Genomic DNA, 22,530 nt, shown 5'->3' on the forward strand with positions numbered 1-22,530 from the left:
TTGGATGCTGATCTGAAATGAACCTCCCAACCATCTCCGGTTGCTGGGACAGAGTCCTCAACAAATGTGTGCACGGCCAACCTGACCGGAGGGAAGATAGCCCAGTATCCTCAAGTTCTGCAGGAAAGGGCGATCTTGCTCAGACTCTATTGATATAGTCATAAAAAAGCAGACACTGATTTTGAAACCAGTCTCAGTGGAGCCAATCTAGTAGTCTTCCATATTGAGTAAAGCCTGTCTGCCCCTCAGAACAGTGTACTTAACAACTTGGGAGGGTTTGATATCTCCTGCAAGGGTAGATCTACGCTGGAGCTGGGAGGTGCAATTTCCAGGTTGAGTAAACATATCTGCACTACCTCTGATCAGGCTAGTACACTAAAAATAGCCACAATGGTGCGACAGGATAGCTGCCCCGAGTATGATCCCCTCCAAGACCCTAGGTACGTACTCAGGCAGCAAGCCCATCCTATCACTTGCACTGCTGATGCTACATGGCTATTTTTAGCATGCTAGCTCAATCAGCGCTCGCATGGATGTGTCTACCTGAGCTGGAAATTACACCTCCAGCCCCAATGTAGACATACCATAGGAAAAACACAGTACAAAGAATGTTCTGCATAATTTTAATGCAGAATATACTGTATTGTTCTTGAGGTGCAGACAAGCCACAGACTGCAGCTCCCACTCAATGTGACAAGTTAGCATGCATAATGCTAGTGTCAGTAGAACCTGCCATAAAAGCCCACAGGCAATCTACAGGTGCTGGTGGGGTTCTGGGGCAGTTGTGAAACCATCAGTATAACATGTATTATGTGGCATCACTGAGTGGACATAAGTGATCCACCATGGGTTCCCAATTCACTGACTGAACAATGGAGAGGAAACTCAGTTTCCTAGATCCTAGATGGGAATAGCACACAAAGGGGAGCACTGGACCCTATGAGCTCCATTTCCATGACAAGAAAGAAACTTCAGTCCACCTTGATGGCTTGGACTTCTGGGAGAAGTTATGCAAGCTTTAGCCAGCTCATGCTATGGGCTCTACAAGTGAGTAATGTTCCTTAAGAATAGGGATATTTACAATTTCCCAACTTCCCTTAAAACTGCACTGTGCAAATCCAACTCACAGACTTCCAGTATGAATATCTGAATTTCTAGCTAGCAGGGTGTGGCACTGGAATTTTTTGCTTCACTTGAACATCTGGAAATAATTTATTTTGTAAGGTCACAAAATAATTCATTAAAGGGACAACAATATCTAAATGACCATTCAAAAATGATAGGCGTACATCCAAGACAATGTAGTCACTGTTAACCATCAGATTTTTAAAAAGCAGTCATTGCACTACATACACACTCAATATTTCACCACAATACAATACAAATTCTAACCACACCTAAGTATGGAAGTTACCAAAATTACCACCTCTGCTTAGTGTAGTAGCAGGTTGTATGACAGTTATTAAATACATCTTCCATTAAACAGCACAAGTCTTTAAACTAAATATTATAAATACGTGATTTAACAACAACGGACAACCTTGTTGGCAATCTAAGCAGGCCAAGGGATGAATAATCACAAAGACTGAAATATCCTCATCTTTAAAAGTTTTTCCTTCAATTCAATGCTGAGCCACAATGGATCCCAGGAAAGTTTAAACTATTGCTCTTGGTGCTATATCTGTGCTACAAAGAATATCAGTCAAAAGGGTTGTCAGTCTGGCACTTTTCATCAATGCCAAACGCTCACATGCTCTGTCTCTCACATACACAGGGTGTATGTAATATAAATAATTAATTGATTGAGTGAACAGTGTTATGCTGCTGCCAAAAAGAAAAAAGGGAGCTAATTGTTCCACTCTACATAGCACTAATCAGGCCTCAACTAGAGTACTGTGTCCAATTTTGGGCACTCATGTTTTGAGAAGGATGCCAACAAATTGGAGAGCATCCAGAGGAGAGCAAACAAAAATAAGAGGTTTAGACCTATGAGAATGGTTGAAAGAATTGGGCATGTTTAGTCTAGAGCAGAGAAGGCGGAGGCAGACATAACAATCTTTAAATATGTAAAAGGTTATTATAAAGACGATGGTGTCCCACCACAGGCAAGAGAAGTAATAATCAACTTTGTTTGTAGCAAGGGAGAGTCAAGTTAGATATGAAGGAAGACTTCGGGTAGTTAAGCACTGGAACAGGTTACCTAGGGAGGTTGTGGAATCCCCAGCATTGGAGGTTTTAAAGAACAAACACCTGTCTAGATATACTTAATCCTGCCTCAGCGCAGGGTGGGGTTCTGGGGCTGGACCTCTTCAGGTCCCTTCCTGCTCTACATTTCTGTGATAAAACTACAATAAAACAAAATAAGTTGCAAATTCCAGCCCCCAAAAGTTAGGAAATACCAGAATCAAGGAAGCCTGTGCAATCTTAATTCAGCCCCCTAGTATGTGTGCATTTTCATACAGTCTTTAATTACAGAACACAGTATTTTTTTCCTACAGGACCCCTGCCTCATTCAGCGTATAGGATGGATGGTGCTCATGGAATGAGCAACTATATTAATTTCCTCCTGGGTTTTTCTGTGGTGCTTATCACTATAGTATCTGACAGCTTCACAAACATTAATGAATTTATCTTCATAACTCTTCTGTGAGGCAAGGGGGTATTATTATCCTCATTGTACAGAAGGGGAACTGAGGCATAGAGATTAAAGTCAAAAATGCCCATGCCTATGAGCTGATTTTTCAGAGTAATTAGTATTATATAGCACTTCATACGTTCAAAGCACAGCTCCCATTGACTTCTGTTGCAAGTGAGAGTGCACATCAGACACCAGGGTTGCAAACTGAGCACCCACAACAAGAGGAATACAATTAGTGACCACTTGTGAAAAGTGTGATTTACGTGACTTGTTCAGCAACACAAAGAAACTCTGGAAGGCAGAGATAGGGATAGAATCCAGTTCTCCAGGGTGCCATTCAATGCCTAAAGCATGAGATCATCCTCTCTCTTCTTGCAGTCCCCTGCCTTCTGCACTACACAGTATCCAACTTCTGCAACAAGTGAGACAGGGGCATTATGGACAATGTATCTTTGGGGATGGAAACATTCAAATCAATCCATTTTTGCTCTTTAGCAGATGCTACTGTGGACAATAAATGACTCATGTCTACACTGTAATTTCATTATGTTGTGCAAAGTGGTTCAGTACAAGACCCTCCCTTATTAGATGACTCCACATTAACCAGCTGGTGGTTATAGCTATTAGAGAACAGAGAACCTCATCTGGTGGCTAGATTTGCTCTGAGGGCATCATGCATGTTACAGCTGAGACTTGAACTGGGACCTTCATGAACCAAAGGGTGCCACTCTAACATTTGAGCCAAAAGGGTCAGCCAGCAGAAGCCAGGCTAAGCTTGTCCCCATAAAGGCAACCGCTCACTCCTATATGTATGGGGAAAGAATATAATTCCAATAGGACAGTCAACCCCCTCCCTTGGCTTGACAGCCCAAGCTCCCTGCCAAGCTGCAACTTCAAAGAGCTGTCTGTTCAGCTATTTTTAGAGCACTCGCGTGAGCCCCGCTGACACAAATCTGGCAAGCCAAGCTGGGAGGCTCGTTCCAAAATGCTGTATAGACGTATCCCGTGTGACATGAGTCAGTCACTCCCCCCTCAGTCTCTCTGACCTTTCGATATGGAGAGAGCTACGAGAGCACAAAGCATTATTATTCTCCTATCTTATGCTATTACGCGTGGCAGCACAGCCTGTTACATTTGCTCCTCTGACAGCACATGCAGACAAGTAGAATGATTGAGCAGGAAAAGTTGCAATCAGCAAGGTCATTTTCCTCAGAGTTTTCTGTAAAGTGATCCTATGCCTTATTGACCGCACTCTATTCAAACCTCTGAACAACAGAGTTTTCTGGTTTCTTCTGCTTATGTTAATCTATGTTAATTAACAAGAAAATTATCATAAACAGAAGATAACAAAGACACCCCAGAATTATGACCTTTATTTCAGAGACCAAATTTCTCCTTGTGACAGTTTTATTCCCAAATCATTAAAATTCCAAGACATCTGGTCTCCCGCATTATAGCTACTGCACCAAAGACTCTGCTAAAGACCAAAAAAATAAAAACCCAAAACTGCCCTATTTTCAGGGGTTTAAAACTTGGCCCTAAAAGACAGACTAAAACTTAGCATAAAAAGTTGTAATTTGTTTATTTGAGGTGAGATGCAATAGAGGTTTAAAGAAAACTTTTGGCCATCTTTGGACTGTGAAAGTGGAAGGAACTTGAGGCTGGGATTTGGAAGAGTGCAGAGCTGCAGGGACAGCATGCTGAGGGAATGGAGGACATAAGCTAATAACCCTCTGTACAATGTTTGGATCACTCTGGATGGGCTGAGGGAGGTACATTTGTGCTATGTCAGCTGGAAGGAAAGGCACTGCTCCTTGGGGCTTTTAAGAGTGTGGGAGGGGGAAGGGAATCCTGACAGACCACACACTTAATTAGCTCTAATATAAAGCTATACCATGATATTTGAACTGCTTCATATGTGTTGAGAAGCTGTAAATATATGGTGGTAATACATAATCTCTTAAAGGTATAGTTCCTTCCTTATTAGAGATGGCCCAGAACTAAAACCACTCTGTGAAATCCCTGAACTTTGAAGGTCTGGATAAAATGGTAGCAGAATCAGTCCTAATTTTAGCTTTACAAAATCAAAAATACTTTCTCTTTTGCCCACCTCTGAAATTATATTGTATTTTTACATCAACATATACTGCTATGTACGTACACACACACACACACACACACATTCTTTTAGGCAATATGGTTAAGAATCTGCCTTGAAGCAGTTAAGAATCTATGATTATGATGCCAAACAATTCCCTAGAGCCAGCCTCGGATTAAACAAGAAAAATTTAAAAGTTTGGTCAGTGGCAAAAACAGGTGCTTTGTATTGCAGTTAGAAGTTTCTGTAACAATGACAGGAGCACTAATTAAAAGCCAATTAGTCACGGACATTATTCTGAGGTCCAACACTTTGCAAACTCCCTGCTCTTGGATTTTCCCTCTCTCAAGCTGCCCATTATCCTCAGTACAAAGGCCTTAAAATGAATGTGGACTGTTTGACTGTCACTATGGAAACCTTGCTGCAGCATGGTACACAAATGCTTCCCAAGAATCTTCAGTGCCACTTTCCCCTGTGATCTTTTGCCCCACACAAACATATGGTTTATTCACTCCTCTCCCTATTGATGAAGCCCTACTAGACGGTTTGTGAATACTAATGAAAAAGAATTGAACCACTCTTTAAAAAGTTAACTTCCTCCGATGAGGCAGTACAAAGTGTCATGGTTTGACTGCTTAGTCCCACTTGCTTAAAGCTCAGACACCTCTGCAGGTTCACAATTAGTGCCTGTGTTTTGTATTACAATGTGCTACTGCACAAAGAACTTGTAAAGAAGAAGAACTGTTTAGTGGTTAAAGTGCATAATTCAAAATCATAAGATCAGGGTTTTTTCTTTATTCTCTCCCTGACTAGCTTCGCCATGCCTTTCCACTCAGCGCTGCATCAGTTACTGTAAACATGCTGGTATTGGGGCATCAGCTGTATATCCCACCAGTGTGAATTAGGAAGCATGAGTAGGCACCCATGAAAAGCACTTCTTTATTGCTTGACTTGGTCCTATTATGTAGCCTAACCAGGAGGGGGAAATCAAGACAGAACTTAGCCCATTACTTGAATCACTCCCCTAAGGGTATTCAGGGTCACGTGGCAATGGTAAAGAATCACCAAAAGACACACTTTCTTCCAACAGGTTTCAGAGTTGCAGCCATGTTAGTCTGTATTCACAAAAAGAAAAGGAGTACTTGGGGCACTTGAGACTAACAAATTTATTTGAGCATAAGCTTTCGTGAGCTACAGCTCACTTCATCGATGCATCCGATGAAGTGAGCTGTAGCTCACGAAAGCTTATGCTCAAATTTTGTTAGTCTCTAAGGTGCCACAAGTACTCCTTTTCTTTTTTCTTCCAACAGTGAGCAAGAAATTTTGTTATCCCTAAAGCCATGCTGTCTCTTCTGCTCCAGTGCAAAGTTTCTGTCTAGAACCTTCCTCACTTTCCCTCAAACCTGGCATCCTGCTACAGTTGTAAAGAAACTGGGCACACAGTCTTGCAGGAAGATCAGCAAACATTAGCTGTCCCCCACTTGCTCTGTAAACAAAAAGACTTGCAGCTCTACCCCTTTGATCTCAAAAGTAGAGTTGGCTGTGCAACAGCTCAGACTGTTCCATAGCTTCTCCCATTTCGGTCAGTTTTTAAGTTAGAAATTATCTTTATACATCTTCAGCTTTCCCCCTTGTCCCTCGAAGGACATGCTGGGTCCCTGACACAGGGCATCATTCTCAGTTTATTGGTCCACCAAGCTGTTTTCCTTTATCCTGCCCTGGTTGCTTCTGTCAGACATATAATGCTGGATACCTAGCAAGACATTCCAGAACAATGAATAACACCCCCTCTCCCCATCCTCTGATATTTAATCGAAAATTACAAGATCAAATTCAAACTATTTTTTTTTTTGGCTGGAGGGAGTGGGTAGATTATCACCTGAACATGAGCTCCCAGTGTGACTCTGGGGCCAAAAAGGCAAATGCTCTTGCTCTGCCAGAAGCTGGGAATGGGTGACAGAGGATGGATCACTTGAAAACTACCTGTTCTGTTCATTCCCTCTGAAGCATCTGGCACTGGCCACTATTGGAAGACAGGATACTGGACCTTTGGTCTGACCCAGTATGGCCGTTCTTATATTCTTTTGCATAAACAGGAGAATCTCACACAGGAGTAGAGAGGTTATTTTACCTCAGTATTTGGCACTGGAATAGTATGTCCAGTTCTGGTACCTATGATTCAAGAAGGATGTGAATAAATTGGAGATGGTTCAGAGAAGGGCCACAAGAATGAATTAAAAGGTTAGAATGCATGCCTGATTGTGACTGAGCTTCTGAAGTCTATTTAACATAAGGAGAAGGCTAATAGACGATTTGATTACGGCCTGCAAGTACCTACATGGGGAACCGAGGTTTAATAATTAGGTTCTTGAATCTTCCAGAGAAAGATATAACACGATTCAATGGCTGGTTGAAGCTAGACAAATTCAGACTGGAAATAAGACAAAATTGTTTAACAGTGAGGGTAATCAGCCATTGGAACAATTTACCAAGGATCATGGTTGACACTCCATCACTGCCAATTTTCAAATCAAGGTTAGGTGGTTTTCTAAAATATACACTGTAGGAATTATTTAGGGGAAGTTCTCTGGCCTGTGTTATACAGGAGGTTGGACTAGTGATCCAAATGGTCCCTTTTGGCTTTGGAATCGATGAATCTATGAAATCTGATTTATTTGACATTTCCATTTGTCAACTCTGTTGCTGCTTCTCTTGATACTTCAGTCTAATCTGACAGAGAAGAGCTAATCAGAATAGCTTTGGTCTTGCAGCAAAGCAGAGGTTTTGGGAGGTGGGGGGTGCAGAACAGTAAAGAGGGGGTAGAGGATAGAACAGATGAGTAAAATGAGGTGGAAGAACTGGAGGTAGGAAAAAGCAATTTTTCAAAACAAAAATGAAATGGCAAAGATATTTTAGAGAAACCAAAATGGAAGGCTTTGAAATACTAGCATGGATGGACCTATGCTCCCTGGTTCACACTTCAAATCAGTCCAAATTCCTTGAAACAATGGGAATTGTCATGTTTTCCCCGCAATCAGGAAATGAGCCTTTCTAGAGCAGTGTGCAGTCAGTACCGCATCATACTTTTTATTCAGGGCCAAAGAAACAGTAATTGGCCTTACAACATTTGGGGAAACTGAGGCACAGAGGTTAGGAGACTTGATGCAAGCCCCAGAAATTGATGGGAGTTCAAATCCCAGAACAGACAAGTGCCTAATTATCAGTCCCCTGCTCAAAACTCATCTCTTTCTAGTTTCACAGCTGACATTCCCAACAATGACAAAACAAAGATGTGCCTCCACCCCCACCCCACCCAGTTTCTGGGCTGAGCAGAAAGAACAAAACAAAACAAAACACCTTGTCTGTTGTGCTTCCCCCAGGTGCTTCACATTTGGGGATACCTGATCATACCTATATGCTTTCATCCCATCTCAGGAATCCCAGTCCACAAGAAGCTGAATTTATCTTTAACTTTGTAGTTCAGAGGCTAGTTAGAACATTCTTTAGTAATAACTATAGGAAAAGAGTTCAAGATATTGTTTAGCTTCATCCTGAATCTCATCTAAGCAGAGACAGTCAGTAGTGCCAAGCCATGACAGAGCAGAGTTTTATGGAAGGAATTATTATTATTTTTTTTTTTTACTAGTAAGCTCTTGAATGTGCATAGGGCTGCAAGCTAATTAAAACCAGATCTCCAGATATGAAACACTGTAGCTATCAACATTTCCCGATTAACCAGCCCGACACTCACCCACATCTATCAGAAAAGATTTTCACACTAGCGGAAGATGCTCAATGGTTTACAGGTTCAAAGCTTAAACAGCAAATGTACAGCTTAGTGCAAGCCACTCTTTTAAATAGAGAACTAGCTTTAGTAATCTCTAAAGCCCAAAGGGGCCTGTCACAAGGCAGGGCTTCTCCCCAGCTTCCAAACACACTCTGCTCCACTCGGCTTCCTTTAAGAAGGCTTTTTATCAAAACTATGGTGACCACTCACACGTTCCCAACATACCCAACATCCTGGCACTTCTGGGAACAGCTTGGGCCCACCCCCGCCTGCATGACCCCTCTCCACCACCAGCATGACCATACATGGTGGATGCAAGGTCATGCTGCACAGGGGATACCATTTTCAACGGTGCACCACCCTGCCCCCATCAGCCTGACCTCACACATGTGCAAAGTCACACCAGCAGGGGCAGAACCGCTGTTCAAAAAGGCATTCCCCCATCCAATACTGGACAAAACTACATCCTGTGTCATCCCAGTACTGGACAGAGGACAAGCCAGCCAAAAAGAGGCCTGTCCAATATAAAACTGGACAAGTGGCCTCCCCAGGCCAAACACAAGCAAGTAAAACAAACAAATAGTCCTTTAGCTCATCCTTTGTCCTAGTGTGTCACAGCCTCTCCTCCTAGAAGGAGATCCAGCTTCTTGCTCTTCTTCCACTCTCAGCCAGTTTTTCTCCCTTTCTGGAACAACAGGTCCAGGAAGCCTTCAAGGGCCCCTCCACTGGATTTAGCTCCTCTCCCTCCCCCAGGCACAGCCTGACCCAATCACTCCTCCTCTTCCTGCCCTCTGACAGGTCTTTATAGCCCCAGGTGTAGCCTTGCCCCCTTTAATTAGCTCAGTTGGGCCCACCTGCTCTGACACACAGGAACTGGGCCTGGTGTACTTACAGGAATCAGCTACCCTGTAATATACCTCCCCATTTTTGGAGAAAATAAACCTTGGTTTTTTGCTTTGATCTGTGAGATGCTTCATTGGGCTTCTCTCAACCCCACCCCAAGGCAAAATACATTTCAGAAAAGGTTCCATATAATACTCTAGGGCACCCCCCCAATCAAGGTGGACTCCCAAATTTTCCCAAACCAACCAAAAAACTTTCCCTGCATTTATTTAACATAACAAACCAACCATTTCACATTACACAAACGGAGAGAGCACAGAAGGTTCCTGGGAATTTCCAGAGTGCATACCCTTATGCCTGTGAGGGTTGATGTAGGAGCCAAACTATCCAAATTCTACAGCTGTTTGTGGCTCCTCTATGTCAGGGGACTCACCGGCTGGGAAGCTTTGCTGGTTTTCTCACTTTGTGACACCTGAATGACACAAAGGAGATGAGCAGACCAATACAGCCCAGAAACTTTTCCCTTGGTATGACAGAGCAACAGAAGCTTTCTGCCCTGTTTCCACTGAACTAAAACATTATTGCTACCCTTAGATATTGTGGAGGAGGAGCCACAGGGGGTGATGATGCTACCATTTCTTCTTCTTTTTTTTCATACAGAGAGAGGATCTTTTGCTGCACAGTCTGAAGCTACTCTTGGCTTCTCAGACCTTCTTGGAACCAAAGTTCTTGTGAAACTGGATTTCAGTATGCCCTGAGGGCCTAATTCAGTGGCCGCTGAAGTCAATGGGGAGTCTTTCCTTTTGATGAGAAGGCTTGGCGCAGTCTCCTACTCTATCTTGCAAGTTCCATGAACAGCTTCCATCAGCATGGGCCAGAGACAAATCTACGGTCCTTATGACCCAGTAGCAAACTTCAGAGAGAAAGACCATCCATTGAGCAAACATCCCTTACCTAATCAAAAAGCCCTAGGATATGGGAGTTGTGCACATTTTTTTCCACAGAAATGGTTGAAAATAACATTCCCAGGCATTAGGATCACAGACATAGGGAGGCATTCAAATAGTTAAAAAACAGATCATAAATTCTCCAGTTCTGAATTGTTTGGTCAGGTGCCCAACCATGTTCTTCAGAATACACTGGGACAACTAAATGTGTAGAAGAGCAACCAGTTGTGTTTGCATTGAGATGTCGAAAAATGGAGTAGAAAGAAATCACACCAGTTTGCAAATGAGATAGTGGCAATGGTCAATTCAAAGCACCCTCCTCTCTATCCAGGTTTTAACTTTAAGCACCTAAATCCTTGCAAAATTGGACCAGAAGTGATTTATTACTCTAGTATGGTTCAGCAATGTGGGTTTTGCCCACATGCTCAGGCTCTAACTGGTCGCCATATTTGGGGTAGGGAAGGAATTTTACTAGAGACCCTGAGGGATTTTTGCCTTCCTCTGCAGCACAGGACATGGGTCACTTGCAGGTTGCAACTAGTGTAAATGGTGAATTCTCTGTAACTTGAAGTCTTTAAACCATGATTTGAGGACTTAAGTAACTCAGCCAGCACTTAGGAGTCTCTTACAGGAGTGGATGGGTGAGGCTCTGTGGCCTGCAATGTGCAGGAGGTCAGACTAGATAATCATGATGGTCCCTTCTGGCCTTAAAGTTTATGAATCTAAAGTCCCATAGACCCTAACCCAGTTTCACAGAAATAAACCCCTAATCCCCATCCTTCTGAGTCCAGTACAGTGGAACCAGGGTCTCATACTCAGCCTTGCATGGCACAGTCAATATACAATTTTATCTTCTCCACCTGGACTTCGAGTTCACTACACCCACAAGTTTTTCAGTGTCTGCACACAGAGTTTCTAATTCATTGACCATGAAGATTAAGCGTCCTCCTTCCTCCTGAGTGAGCCACAGGTCTGTTGCCAGTTGCTCTCTCATATGCCTGGGGTTCTGTAACCTGCGTCCCATCACTTCTAATTGTTTTGCGAGCTCCGCAGCTTTCAGGACGGGAGCCATAAAAATTAGGGCTGTCAAGCGATTAAAATTTATCACAATTAATCGTGAGATTAAAAAATTACACAATTAATCATGCGATTAATCGCATTGTTAAACAATAGAATACCATTTAAATATTTTTGATATTTTATACATTTACAAATATATTGATTTAAGTTATAACACAGAATACAAAGTGTACAATGCTCACTTTATATTTTTTATTACAAATATTTGTGCTGTAAAAAACAAAAAGAAATAGTATTTTTCAATTCACCTAATACAAGTACTGTAATGCTATCTCTTTATCATAAAAGTTGGAATTGCAAATGTAGAATTATGTACAAAAAATAACTTCATTCAAAAATAAAACAAAGTCCACTCAGTCCTACTTCTTGTTCAGCCAATCGCTCAGACAAATGATTTTGTTTACATTTGCAGGAGATAATGCTGCCCACTTCTTGTTTACAGTGTCACCTGAAAGTGAGAACAGACGTTCGCATGGCACTGTTGTAGCCAGCGTTGCAAGATATGTACGTGCCAGATGCGCTAAAGATATGTCCCTTCATGCTTCAACCACCATTCCAGAGGACATGCATCCATGCTGATGATGGGTTCTGCTAACTGTTTAGTAATCTTTTCCCATAGGTGCTTACCTCCTCCAATGCTTATTGGCAAGTTTTAAAATGCTCCTGCATGCCTTGGGGATGGTTGCATGCTCCCTTTTCACTCCTTCTTCCCATCCTTTTTTCAGCCCCTTATTTCCTTTTCCAGTCAACCCCAGACCCTCCCTGTCCTGGGATATTGTTCTATTTCTCACTGCATGAGGGAAGAGAAATCCACGCAATCTCTCCCCAGAATTATTGGCCAGGGTAGCTCCTTGACCATACCCATGTGTAGCCGAGTTCTTCGGCCCTGGACCTCCAGCTCAACTTCTGCTGTGGGGTAGACATGGGTCTCACCCTGGATACATGAGATGCATACCAGCAGATATCAGTCTACCTTGTTGGTCTACCCTGGCCCCATTTTCTCAGACAAAAGTGCACCTACAACCTGAGTCTATGAGTTCCTCAATCACCACTTCTCCCAACCTACTGATACCACATATGGCCAAGCCCCCTTAACATTTCCAAATGGACCCCGACCCTAGACACACAGACTGGACATTCTTATCTGAAATGCCCAGGCTGGCCACATCTGAAGCATGCCAGAGGGCCCCCTTTGCCATCCCCAAGCGTGTTTCCATTAAATTGTAGAACTACCCCCTGGAGCTCTTGTGTATCCCCCAACTTTTGGCCACTTGAGGTCTTCCCCATAGGAAGCTTCTCTCAGTTTGCCATACTACCCAGCTGCTTGTGTCCCTCAGCCACAAAGAAGGACTCTGTTCGTTCAACGGCTTCCCCAACTAAAGCCGGCTGAAAGTGCCTTATCCTGCTCTGGCTCCCATAGGTAGAACCTTTAGGAACTGCTCCAGAACAATTTAGTCCATGAGCCTTTCTATCGAGCTGGTCTTTGGAGCAGACCCACCACGCTGCAAGGTCCCATAACTTCTGGGCCACTACCCATGGTTGTGCTCCTCACAGAAATGAAGCAACTCAAAATCTGTTTATATGCCTCTGGATTCCACCCTAATTGGTCCAGAATTAGAAGTTCACCTGTTCATCATCACTTGCTTACCAGTAAGCTGCCTATGCCTTAGCCATTAGGAACAGTGCTTTGTAGGTTGCCCATGTCAATTCCTCGCAGCTCGCTGCCCTCATCACTCTCTCAAGTGTTTGGAACAAGGCCTTGCGGTCATCTTCTGGTCCCAACTTCACCAGGCCCAGCCACCGCACAGTCCCATCACCAGCCATGTTGCCTGGTGTCTCTTGCTCCAACTGTTTATGTAATCATTCTTAAAAGTGGGCTTCTTACCATCTCTCTGGTGCAGCAAATTGTGTCTCCTGATGTTTCTGCTGGTTCACCATCATTTGCATGAGCAGAGCCTGAGTCTGCTGCTGCAGTTCTTGTTGCCACTGTATTGCAGCTGTCTTGCTGCTGCAGCCCCATTACTAAAAGGCAGATCACCTTCCCCATTTTTCCCCTTAGTTTCCAAACTGTGCGGGGTCACTCAATATTGCAGGTGGGGCTCTCTCTTCACTGGGCACCAAAGGTCCACTTCACTCTTCCTTTGTATCAAGGCCCAATCAAAGTGTCCACATTCTCCACCGTATGTCACAGGACAGGGCTTCTCCCCAACTTCCAAACACATGCTGCCCAACCCCATCTTCTTTAAGAATTTTTATTGTCCCAACACAAGCAAGTAAACAAACAAACAAACAAAAACAAACAAACAGTCCTTTAGCTTACCCTAGCGTTTCATAGATTCCCCTCCCAAGGGTTTTTGATGATTCAAAATTTTTTTTTCTTCAATTTTCCAGTCCCAGCCAGCTCTGCTTCTTTTCAGGAACAATGAGTCCAGTTCAGTGAAATCTTTCTGGGCACCTAGCCCTTTGCTCCACAGCCCCACCACAGGCCCTCTCCCCCCAGACACAGGCTGCCCCAATCACTCTTCCTCTTCCTGCCTTCTGACACGTCTTTATAGCCCTGCCCCCCTTTAATTAGCTCACTTGAGCTCACTGGCTGTGACACAGGAGCTGGGCCTGGTCTATTCACAGGGACCAGCTACTCTGTGACAAGCCCAAATCATGTAACTGTTCCAAAAAAGGGCCCAATCCTCCAAACACTACCAGATGTAGTGCTTACTGCCATTGAAGCATTTGTAGGAAGTGTTTGTAGAATCAAGTCCTGGATTATTTTTGTTTAAAAGTTGAGGGAAAGGTTGCATTTCTGAAAAATAAATATACATCCCTTATAAACAAAAACCACTCCATTCCACTTTAAATGGCCCAGCACACTACACCTTACAACAGTGGTACTAAAGACCATCATTGCAAAAATGACTGGTACATTGGGCACCCAAAAAATTGAGGTGCCCAAAATAGAGTGGCCCAACCTTGAAGTGGCCTGATTTTCACAATGTGGTTGCTCAGAACTTTCTGAAAATCGTGCCCCTTTAAGGTATCCATAGTCAAGATATGTGCCCAAACGTGAGGCACCCAGAATCACTAGCCATTTTTAAAAACTTAGCAATAGTTATTATGCAGTCAAGAGGGCAGTGGGGGAACCTGGATTCACTTACAGATGCTGCGGATACCTCTTGCTCAGAGGGTTGGCGAGAAGCCTTTTCAAACTTCTGAAGAGAGTTATGTTTTAGCTATTTAGAAAAACAACAACATTTTAGTTTGAGTTTTCTCAGACAATTATTTTAAACAAGCCTTTCAACAGAAACCTTTAAGTAATGTGTTTGATGTGTTGCCCTGCACTTGAATGTTGTGAAAAACACCTGGGAAAAAAAAAAAACGGAAATCATTTGGATTTTAACTGAAAGCTGTACCATAGACTAACATTTCACAACCTAAATGGTTGTTTTAAAAGGACTGTTATAGATTTCAGTATTATGATTTTGTACAGAACAAATGAATGGCAGATCCCATTCTGAAAGTTACCATTCTCCTCTATTTTGATAGGAAAGCTAACTGTTGCTAAGCTAAGGATCACTGTAGATCGTAAATGAAATACATCATTCATTTTTGTACACCCAACACTATTCTTGGATGGATTTTTTTTTAAAGCACAGTTTTACTCAACTATTTCCCTAACAGACAGTTCTAAATCGTGCCCTTTTCTGTTACATTTTGATCTACTTGCCTGGTGCGCATGTGTCAAGGTTCCTTCCCCACTCTGAACTCTAGGGTACAGATGTGGGGACCTGCATGAAAGACCCCCTACGCTTATTCTTACCAGCTTAGGTTAAAAACTTCCCCAAGGTACAAACTTTGCCTTGTCCTTGAACCGAATGCTGACACAACCAAGCGTTTAAACAAAGAACAGGGAAAGAGCCCACTTGGAGACGTCTTCCCCCAAAATATCCCCCCAAGCCCTACATCCCCTTTCCTGGGGAGGCCTTGATAAGAATCCTCACCAATTTGTACAGGTGAACACAGACCCAAACCCTTGGATCTTAAGAACAAGGAAAAAGTCAATCAGGTTCTTAAAAGAAGAATTTTAATTAAAGAAAAGGTAAAAGAATCACCTCTGTAAAATCAGGACGGTAAATGCCTTACAGGGTAATCAGATTCAAAACATAGAGAATCCCTCTAGGCAAAACCTTAAGTTACAAAAAGACACAAAAACAGGAATATAATTCCATCCAGCACAGCTTATTTTACCAGCCATTAAACAAAAGCAAATCTAACGCATTTCTAGCTAGATTACTTACTAACTTAACAGGAGTTATGAGGCTGCATTCCTGATCTGATCCCAGCAAAAGCATCACACAGACAGACCAAACCCTTTGTTCCCCCCCCTCCAGATGTGAAAGATTCTTGTCCCCTCATTGGCCATTTTGGGTCAGGTGCCAGCAGGGTTACCTTAGCTTCTTAACCCTTTACAGGTGAAAGGATTTTGCCTCTGGCCAGGAGGGATTTTATAGCACTGTATACAGAAAGGTGGTTACCCTTCCCTTTATATTTATGACAGCATGCACACACACAAGGAGCCAGCACTGATGTAGTTTCTTAGAAACTGACAGCAGCTGTGTTAGATTAAACAAAAGCTCTCCACGATACTTATCTTTTTAACTTGGCACCAGCCTTTCCATTACTCCATATAGAGTTTTGTTTCTAACACTTGAGTGGATGCATATAACTGTGGGAAATGTCTGAAAGACTTGTATGAAAAGATCAGGTTACAAAACTGTTTTAGTAAGACCAATTTTCTAAGGTCTTACTCTCATTTTCTTATTATGTATGTTTAAGAGAGTGTGTTAAGTGCAAGGAATATTCCAACTTGCATGGAACAAAATCCATTCCCCAGACATATTTGGAGAGAACTAACTTATTAAGTAAAACTCCAGGATTTGGTTTGCTTTCATATACATTTAAATAAGAATTTTTGTGAGCTGTGAACCATCTTTCAACAGATAAAGTGCACAACAGCAGCAATGAATGGTTTAAGTTAGAAAACGTCCTGGTGAAAAATATTAAATCTATATATCAGGGATCGGCAACCTTTGGCACACGGCCCGCCAGGGTAAGCCCCCTGGCAGGCCAGACCGGTTTGTTTAACTGCTGCGTCCGCAGGTTCGGCTGATCGCAGCTCCCACTGGCCACAGTTTGTCGTTCCAGGACAATGGGGGCTGCGAGAAGTGGCGTGGGGTGAGGGATGTGTTGGCCACTGCTTCCCGCAGCCCTCATTGGCCTGGAGCAGTGAACCACGGCCAGTGGGAGCTGCAATCTGCCGAACCTGCGGATGCGGCAGGTAAACAAACCAGCCCAGCCTGCCAGGGGGCTTACCCGGGCGGGCTGCGGGCCAGAGGTTGCTGATCCCTGCTATATATTTTTTAAAATAAAGCTATGGGAACCTAATTCTTGAACATGAGCTGCAAAGGGGCGGTGTGCTCATTGGAACATAGAAATTACCATAATGGATCACACTGACAGTCTACATAGTTCCATATCCTGTCTCAGAAAGTGGCCAATATCAGATGCTTCAAAGGAACATGCAAGAAACCTTCAAGAGGAGAATTATGTGATAATGTGCCCATAGGGGAAGTTTCATTTCATGCATTTTTTGCTTTTGTATTATTTTAGATGGTAAATAGGGGTGCCTAAATTACATTCTCCAGACCACTCACTATTCTGCACACCTTTATCATGTCCCCTCTTATTCATTTCCTCTCTACAGTAAAACACAGTCTTTACAATTGCATGATTCCACTGCTGCTACATCATTTTGGATGCAGGGTGGCCAGAACTAAATAGTCCTCACCATTGGAATAGTGTATTACCACTGATTTATACCTGACATTACAATATTTTCAGTATTTCAATCTCACATTGTAACACTGAGGGGGAGGGGGGAAGGCATTACAGCATCATATTGGTCAGTTTTCATTTTGCTGTCCACAGTGACCCCCAGGTCTCTTTCCTGAGTGATTATATACATTTGGAACCCAGCAGTATATACCAATACTTCAAAGTATTCCTTCTAATGTATAGTATCTTGCATTTGTCAACAATGAATGTAATCCACCATCATGCTGCCTATTCTCCTATTTTTTCTGAAGTTCTTCAATCTTCTCTATCCAAATGTCTAATCCACAATAGCACTTTACTTCATCAAAGGATTTTTGAAAAAGTCTCAGAAAGTTATAGTGACATCATCTGGTTTTCCTTTATCTTTTTATTTTGTTGAAATGCTCAAAGAATGCAAACAGATTAGGGAGGCATGATTTTCTTTTGCAGAAGTTCTGTTGATTACTCTCTGTTACATCGAACCATCTAGACGTTTTAAAATTCCATTTCAGGGTATGGTTTCAGCCATTTTATCTTACATCAGGTTCACCCCAATGCCTTTAAAAATAAATAGGTACAACATTTGTGACCTTCCAACCCTTCAATCTCAATCTCACTAAAATCAGCTGTTAACAGTTCAGCCACTTCATTAAGTGCCTTCTGAACTGTGACTTCTTGCTCTTTAATTCGTCACTCTGGTCTAGCACTTCCTTTGACTTCAGTCACTGACAGCACTTCATCTTTGTTACCTGAAAGGGGTAGAACGTATACCACCAGTAGGCATTTTCCTAAAAACCCCTTTTCAGATTGACTGAGCACCAGGTTAGCTGCCCAATGTACTAAAGTCTAACTCTAATTCTGCCACTGGCCTTGCTGCATGTTCTAGGACAAGACACAATCTCTCTGCTTCAGTGTCTCCACGTGTATAATGGGGGCAATACCTGTCTTACGAGGGTATTATGAGGTCTAATTTATCTGTGTTTGTGTTTTAAACCTTTGTAAAGCAATAGCAAAACTAAGTATTATTGTTAATACAACACTCCTTCAGTCATCCCAGTGCAGAGGACCCCACACAAAGACCTAGAGATACTTAAATCCTTGCTTAGTGCTGACTTTAAAAGCTTAAGTGGGGGTTAAGTTCCCTGAAAAGCTTTGCACCAACTCTGCTCAACAGAGTGAATTTCAACTTTGGCCCAGTGCTTAAGCATGTAAAACTGACATTTATAAACCTAAGCACCAACATAAGTGTCCAAATACAGGACTTGCTGCCCTGAGTAGGGGCCCACAGAGGAAAATCAGACACATAATCAGTGTCAGTGGAGAAGGCAGATTTTATGACCAAAGTGTTTTAGAGACGTCTTGAATTTTAACTAAAAGCTGTAAGTAATGTTTGTTTAATTATTAATGCCTAAGTCCAAGAATAGTTTAATTCCATCTTCCTCTGATTCTTAATGAAGTCTTTTAAAACTACCCTTGAGGGCTATGTTTAATAGGCATTGAATGCAGATGCTCCTGTGCTTCCGAAGCATGTCTGAACAATTTCATTTTAGCAGAATGGTTAATGGGGCGAAGCAGCCTCTGCTGGGCACATTCACCCAGTTTACTGAAAGTTTACTAAATGTCCACCTTCTTTTGCCTTTTATTCTCCAGGTCAGAGATTCTGAAGCTTCAGCTTCCTTCAAGAGGCAGCACAAAGCAAAAAGAAGGAGCAGCACTACTGGATGGAAGACAGTGTTTATCTGCTGTGCAACTGGATCGAAGCTCACCCACTGGGGGAGCAGGGATATTAGAGAACGGTATAGAGAATCCTTTAAGTGCAGAATCCCTAGTTATTCTGTTTCCTCAATGATGTGTCAGATTCTCAGCAGACAAACTAATATTTGCGTTAAAGATTTTGAACAATCGAAGCCACAGACTAATTCTAATGAATTTTGAAACCTTAAACAAAAAGTCAGTTTCCTCTCAAAAAAGTCTTATGTTTATTAAAAACCTGAATATGTCACTTGTAACTAACACTCAAAAGAATCACCTCATTTCTAGAATTCACTGGAATCACAATGCTCTTTGTGGGGCATTTTTTCTTGCTTATTAGTAAGTGGTCTTAGCTTCTGTATGAATAATACCTGAGAACTTTAAGTTACAATTAGTTCCAAAAAAATCATTTACAGTTAATATTCCACACACTCTTTGAAAACAACCTTATCCCCTATGTAATTTTGAATAATGCGACTGGTTTAGAGCATGTAATGCTAACTACTGCTATAAACATGCCATTTTGTTGCAGTTTCCCATGGGATTGCACATACTATGGTTTGAAAGTCTCGTAAAGCCAACAGGTCTCTGAAGACGCGCTAGTGAATAATTACACAGAATACCACTGGACTTCTATAGAGAAAAGAATTATAGGGACTCTGGATGGGATGACAACTTTGTTGGCTTACATACCGTAATGTTGAGAGCCATTTAAGAAAGTTGTCTTCTTATCCTAAAGTCCTTGATCTTGGTAATGGTTTATATGCCAAGTAGACAGCAATTGCAAATTTAGAGCTTGAATTTCTCTTGGTTGTGTTGGACACATCTACACCCAAATGAAGACAAATGTCAGGCTGTTTAGGAATTAACCCTGAGCAAGAAATTGTGCTACAGAAGAAATCCATTGAGAAGAGATTTGGAGGTGAACAGCTAAATTTGAGTTCTGAAATGTAGGCCTGGAAGTGTGATATAATAATGCCCTCCACAGACAGAGGGAAATGTCATTGGGATCCTGGATTATAAAAAAAGAGCAGATATTTTGTTCTGCTAGAGTGCAGCTGTGCATATGGGTGTCTGTTAGGGGAGTGGTAATAAGAAGTGCTTCTAGCATGATTTTCTAAAGGCATCTCTGTACTTTTAATTTGAGTTGAATACAACAAAAATGGCCAGCATAGACCTGATCTGATTGCTTTGTGGCAGTGGCTCTGTACTGTCATGTGAGAGATTTAGGGCTTGGCTTGCAGATTTAGAGCGCTGGGAGTTAAACCAGGCTTCGGAGACTGCAGCAGGAAAAACTCTGCCGTGTGTGTTCACACTGTCAGCTGCAAGCCACATTAGCAGCTCTTGCAACCCCACAAAGAGCATTGTGCATTGTGGTAGCTATCCCAGTGTGTAAGTGGCTGCAACGTGCTTTTCAAATGCGGCAGGGGGAGGGATGGAGTGTGACAGGGAGTGTGTTGTGTGTATGTGGGGGGAAGAGACCGTGTGTTTTGGGGGGCAGAGAGTGTGTCAACACGCTGTCTTGTACTGGTAAGTTCAGACAGCAGACCCCCTGCCCCACGCACACACTCCCAACAGCAGCATTCCACACTAATGGTTTGCTTTGTCCCAGAGCAGATAAGCATGCTGGCTGTCAGAAATGGAGCTTTGAAAGGGGATATCTGCATGCCTGCAGCCGATTTCAAAACAATGAGAAGAGTGGCCACTTGACTTCAGGGGATTATAGGACATTTCCGGAGGCCAATCACAGCGCAGTAATGCAACACCTCATCCACACTGACACCCAGGTGTTTCAGCCGGAGCACAGCAAGCTTTTTGCTTCTCGTGGAGGTGGATTATCAGGAGCAGTCTAGCTGCAGAGTCCAGGCGCTCTGCGTGCCTTGCCAGTGTGGACACCTCAGGAGTTAGGGCACTTGGGGCTGCTTTAATGCACTCTAACGTGCAAGTGTAGCCAAGCCCTACGACTATAGCTACACTACAGAGCTTTACAGTGGTGCAGCAGTGCTGCTGTAGCACTGCTAGTGCAGACACTCTAAGCCGACAGGAGAGTCCTCCTATTGACTGAACTCCAGACCCCGTGACCTGCGGTAGCTATGTCAGTGGGAGAAGCCCACTGACATAGCACTGTCCACACCGGTGCTTAGGTCAGCGTAACTTGTGTGGCTTATTCACACCCAAGTGAGGTAACTTATACCGACATAAGCTGAAGTGTGTACATAGCCTTAGACTAGTTGTTCAACTGCACTCAGGAGATGGGTAGTTCAGACCACACTTTGATCAACATCTTCTCAAAAAGACTGAAGGGAGGCACTTAAAAGTCTATAAGTGGTGTGCCAGACAGTTCTCTGCTGGAAAGATGATGGCCTTCACATAGCCGCTGTTTATGGTGGGGTGGAGGTGAGTTGAGAGAAGGTGTAAATCCTCAGGTCTCCCATGGGAGCACATTTGCATAAGTGAAAAGATCTTTACTAATGGATCCAAGATCTGTACACATTCACCAACCACCCAATTTTTATATGTGCTATTTTAAAATCCTGAAATCCTGGATGAAGAGCTGACCAGAGATTTGCACAATATTCAAATGCAAAAATACTTGAAATTTCCAAAAATTTCTAAGGTTAGGAACTAAAAAATGATCCCATTTTCACATAACATTTTGCTAAGGTAAGGCACATTTGTAATACAAAGATGGGCCTCATTTCCAAGCTAAAATAACTTATATTTCTAGTTTAAATGGCTTTCCTATCAAGAATGATACAAAAAAGTCATATTCACACTTTACAATATGAAAATAGACATTTTCTCCAGTAAAGACCAATTTGGGTATGCAAGGACAGGAGTGACAAAAATCACTCAGAATGAAACTGGAAAGTTGCACAAACAAAATTAGTCAGCTTCACACAGCTCTAGGATTGGCAGGTGAGATGATTTCATGCATTATAGATGTATGTTTGTAGGTCTTTTATAAATTTTAATTTTTCATTGCAGAAGAGTATGTGTAACTATGGTTGAACAGTGTATAATTAGCTAATTAGATTTAACAAGCCTGAGAATATTTGTCTTATGCAATTTATATGGCTGTTTAGGGTGCCATGTAAGATATTTCACTTGGCTCTCTGGTTTCCAGTCCTAATAACCATAAACAGTAAAGGACATATAAAAGGTAGCATTTGCTATGTCATTCTGTTGTGATGACAGTAGTGGATGTGTAAGTGGACATGTTCATTTAGAGAAAGTGATAAATAGTGGTTCAAATGTGCAGGCATTAGGGCTGCTTGAAAGTTTGTGTTCTCCTCCCCCCGCCATTTGTAAAGAGCTAATCTGTGTATTGCACATGGCATATGCGACACTGACTAGTAGAACAAACATGACAGTTTGCAAGTCTTAAAGGAATTGATGTCATTCTGTAACATCAGTGGCTCATCAACAATTCTGCTACCCCCACAACCACTGTAATCCTTGTCCCTTTTCTGTTGATTTCCATTAGCAAGATAATGTAAGTGATTATGCAAAAATG

At 42.4% G+C, this 22,530-nt stretch overlaps 1 protein-coding gene across 1 annotated transcript in view; it reads left to right on the forward strand.

The window, feature by feature from the left end:
- Positions 1-22,530, forward strand: part of EFCC1 (EF-hand and coiled-coil domain containing 1) — an 88,631-nt gene that overhangs the window by 48,856 nt on the left and 17,245 nt on the right. The window contains 1 exon segment of the mRNA XM_038411259.2: positions 18,912-19,057. Coding sequence (XP_038267187.1) covers positions 18,912-19,057 — 146 coding nt within the window.

Source organism: Dermochelys coriacea, chromosome 7 (assembly GCF_009764565.3).
Source record: "Dermochelys coriacea isolate rDerCor1 chromosome 7, rDerCor1.pri.v4, whole genome shotgun sequence".
NCBI lineage: Eukaryota > Metazoa > Chordata > Testudines > Dermochelyidae > Dermochelys > Dermochelys coriacea.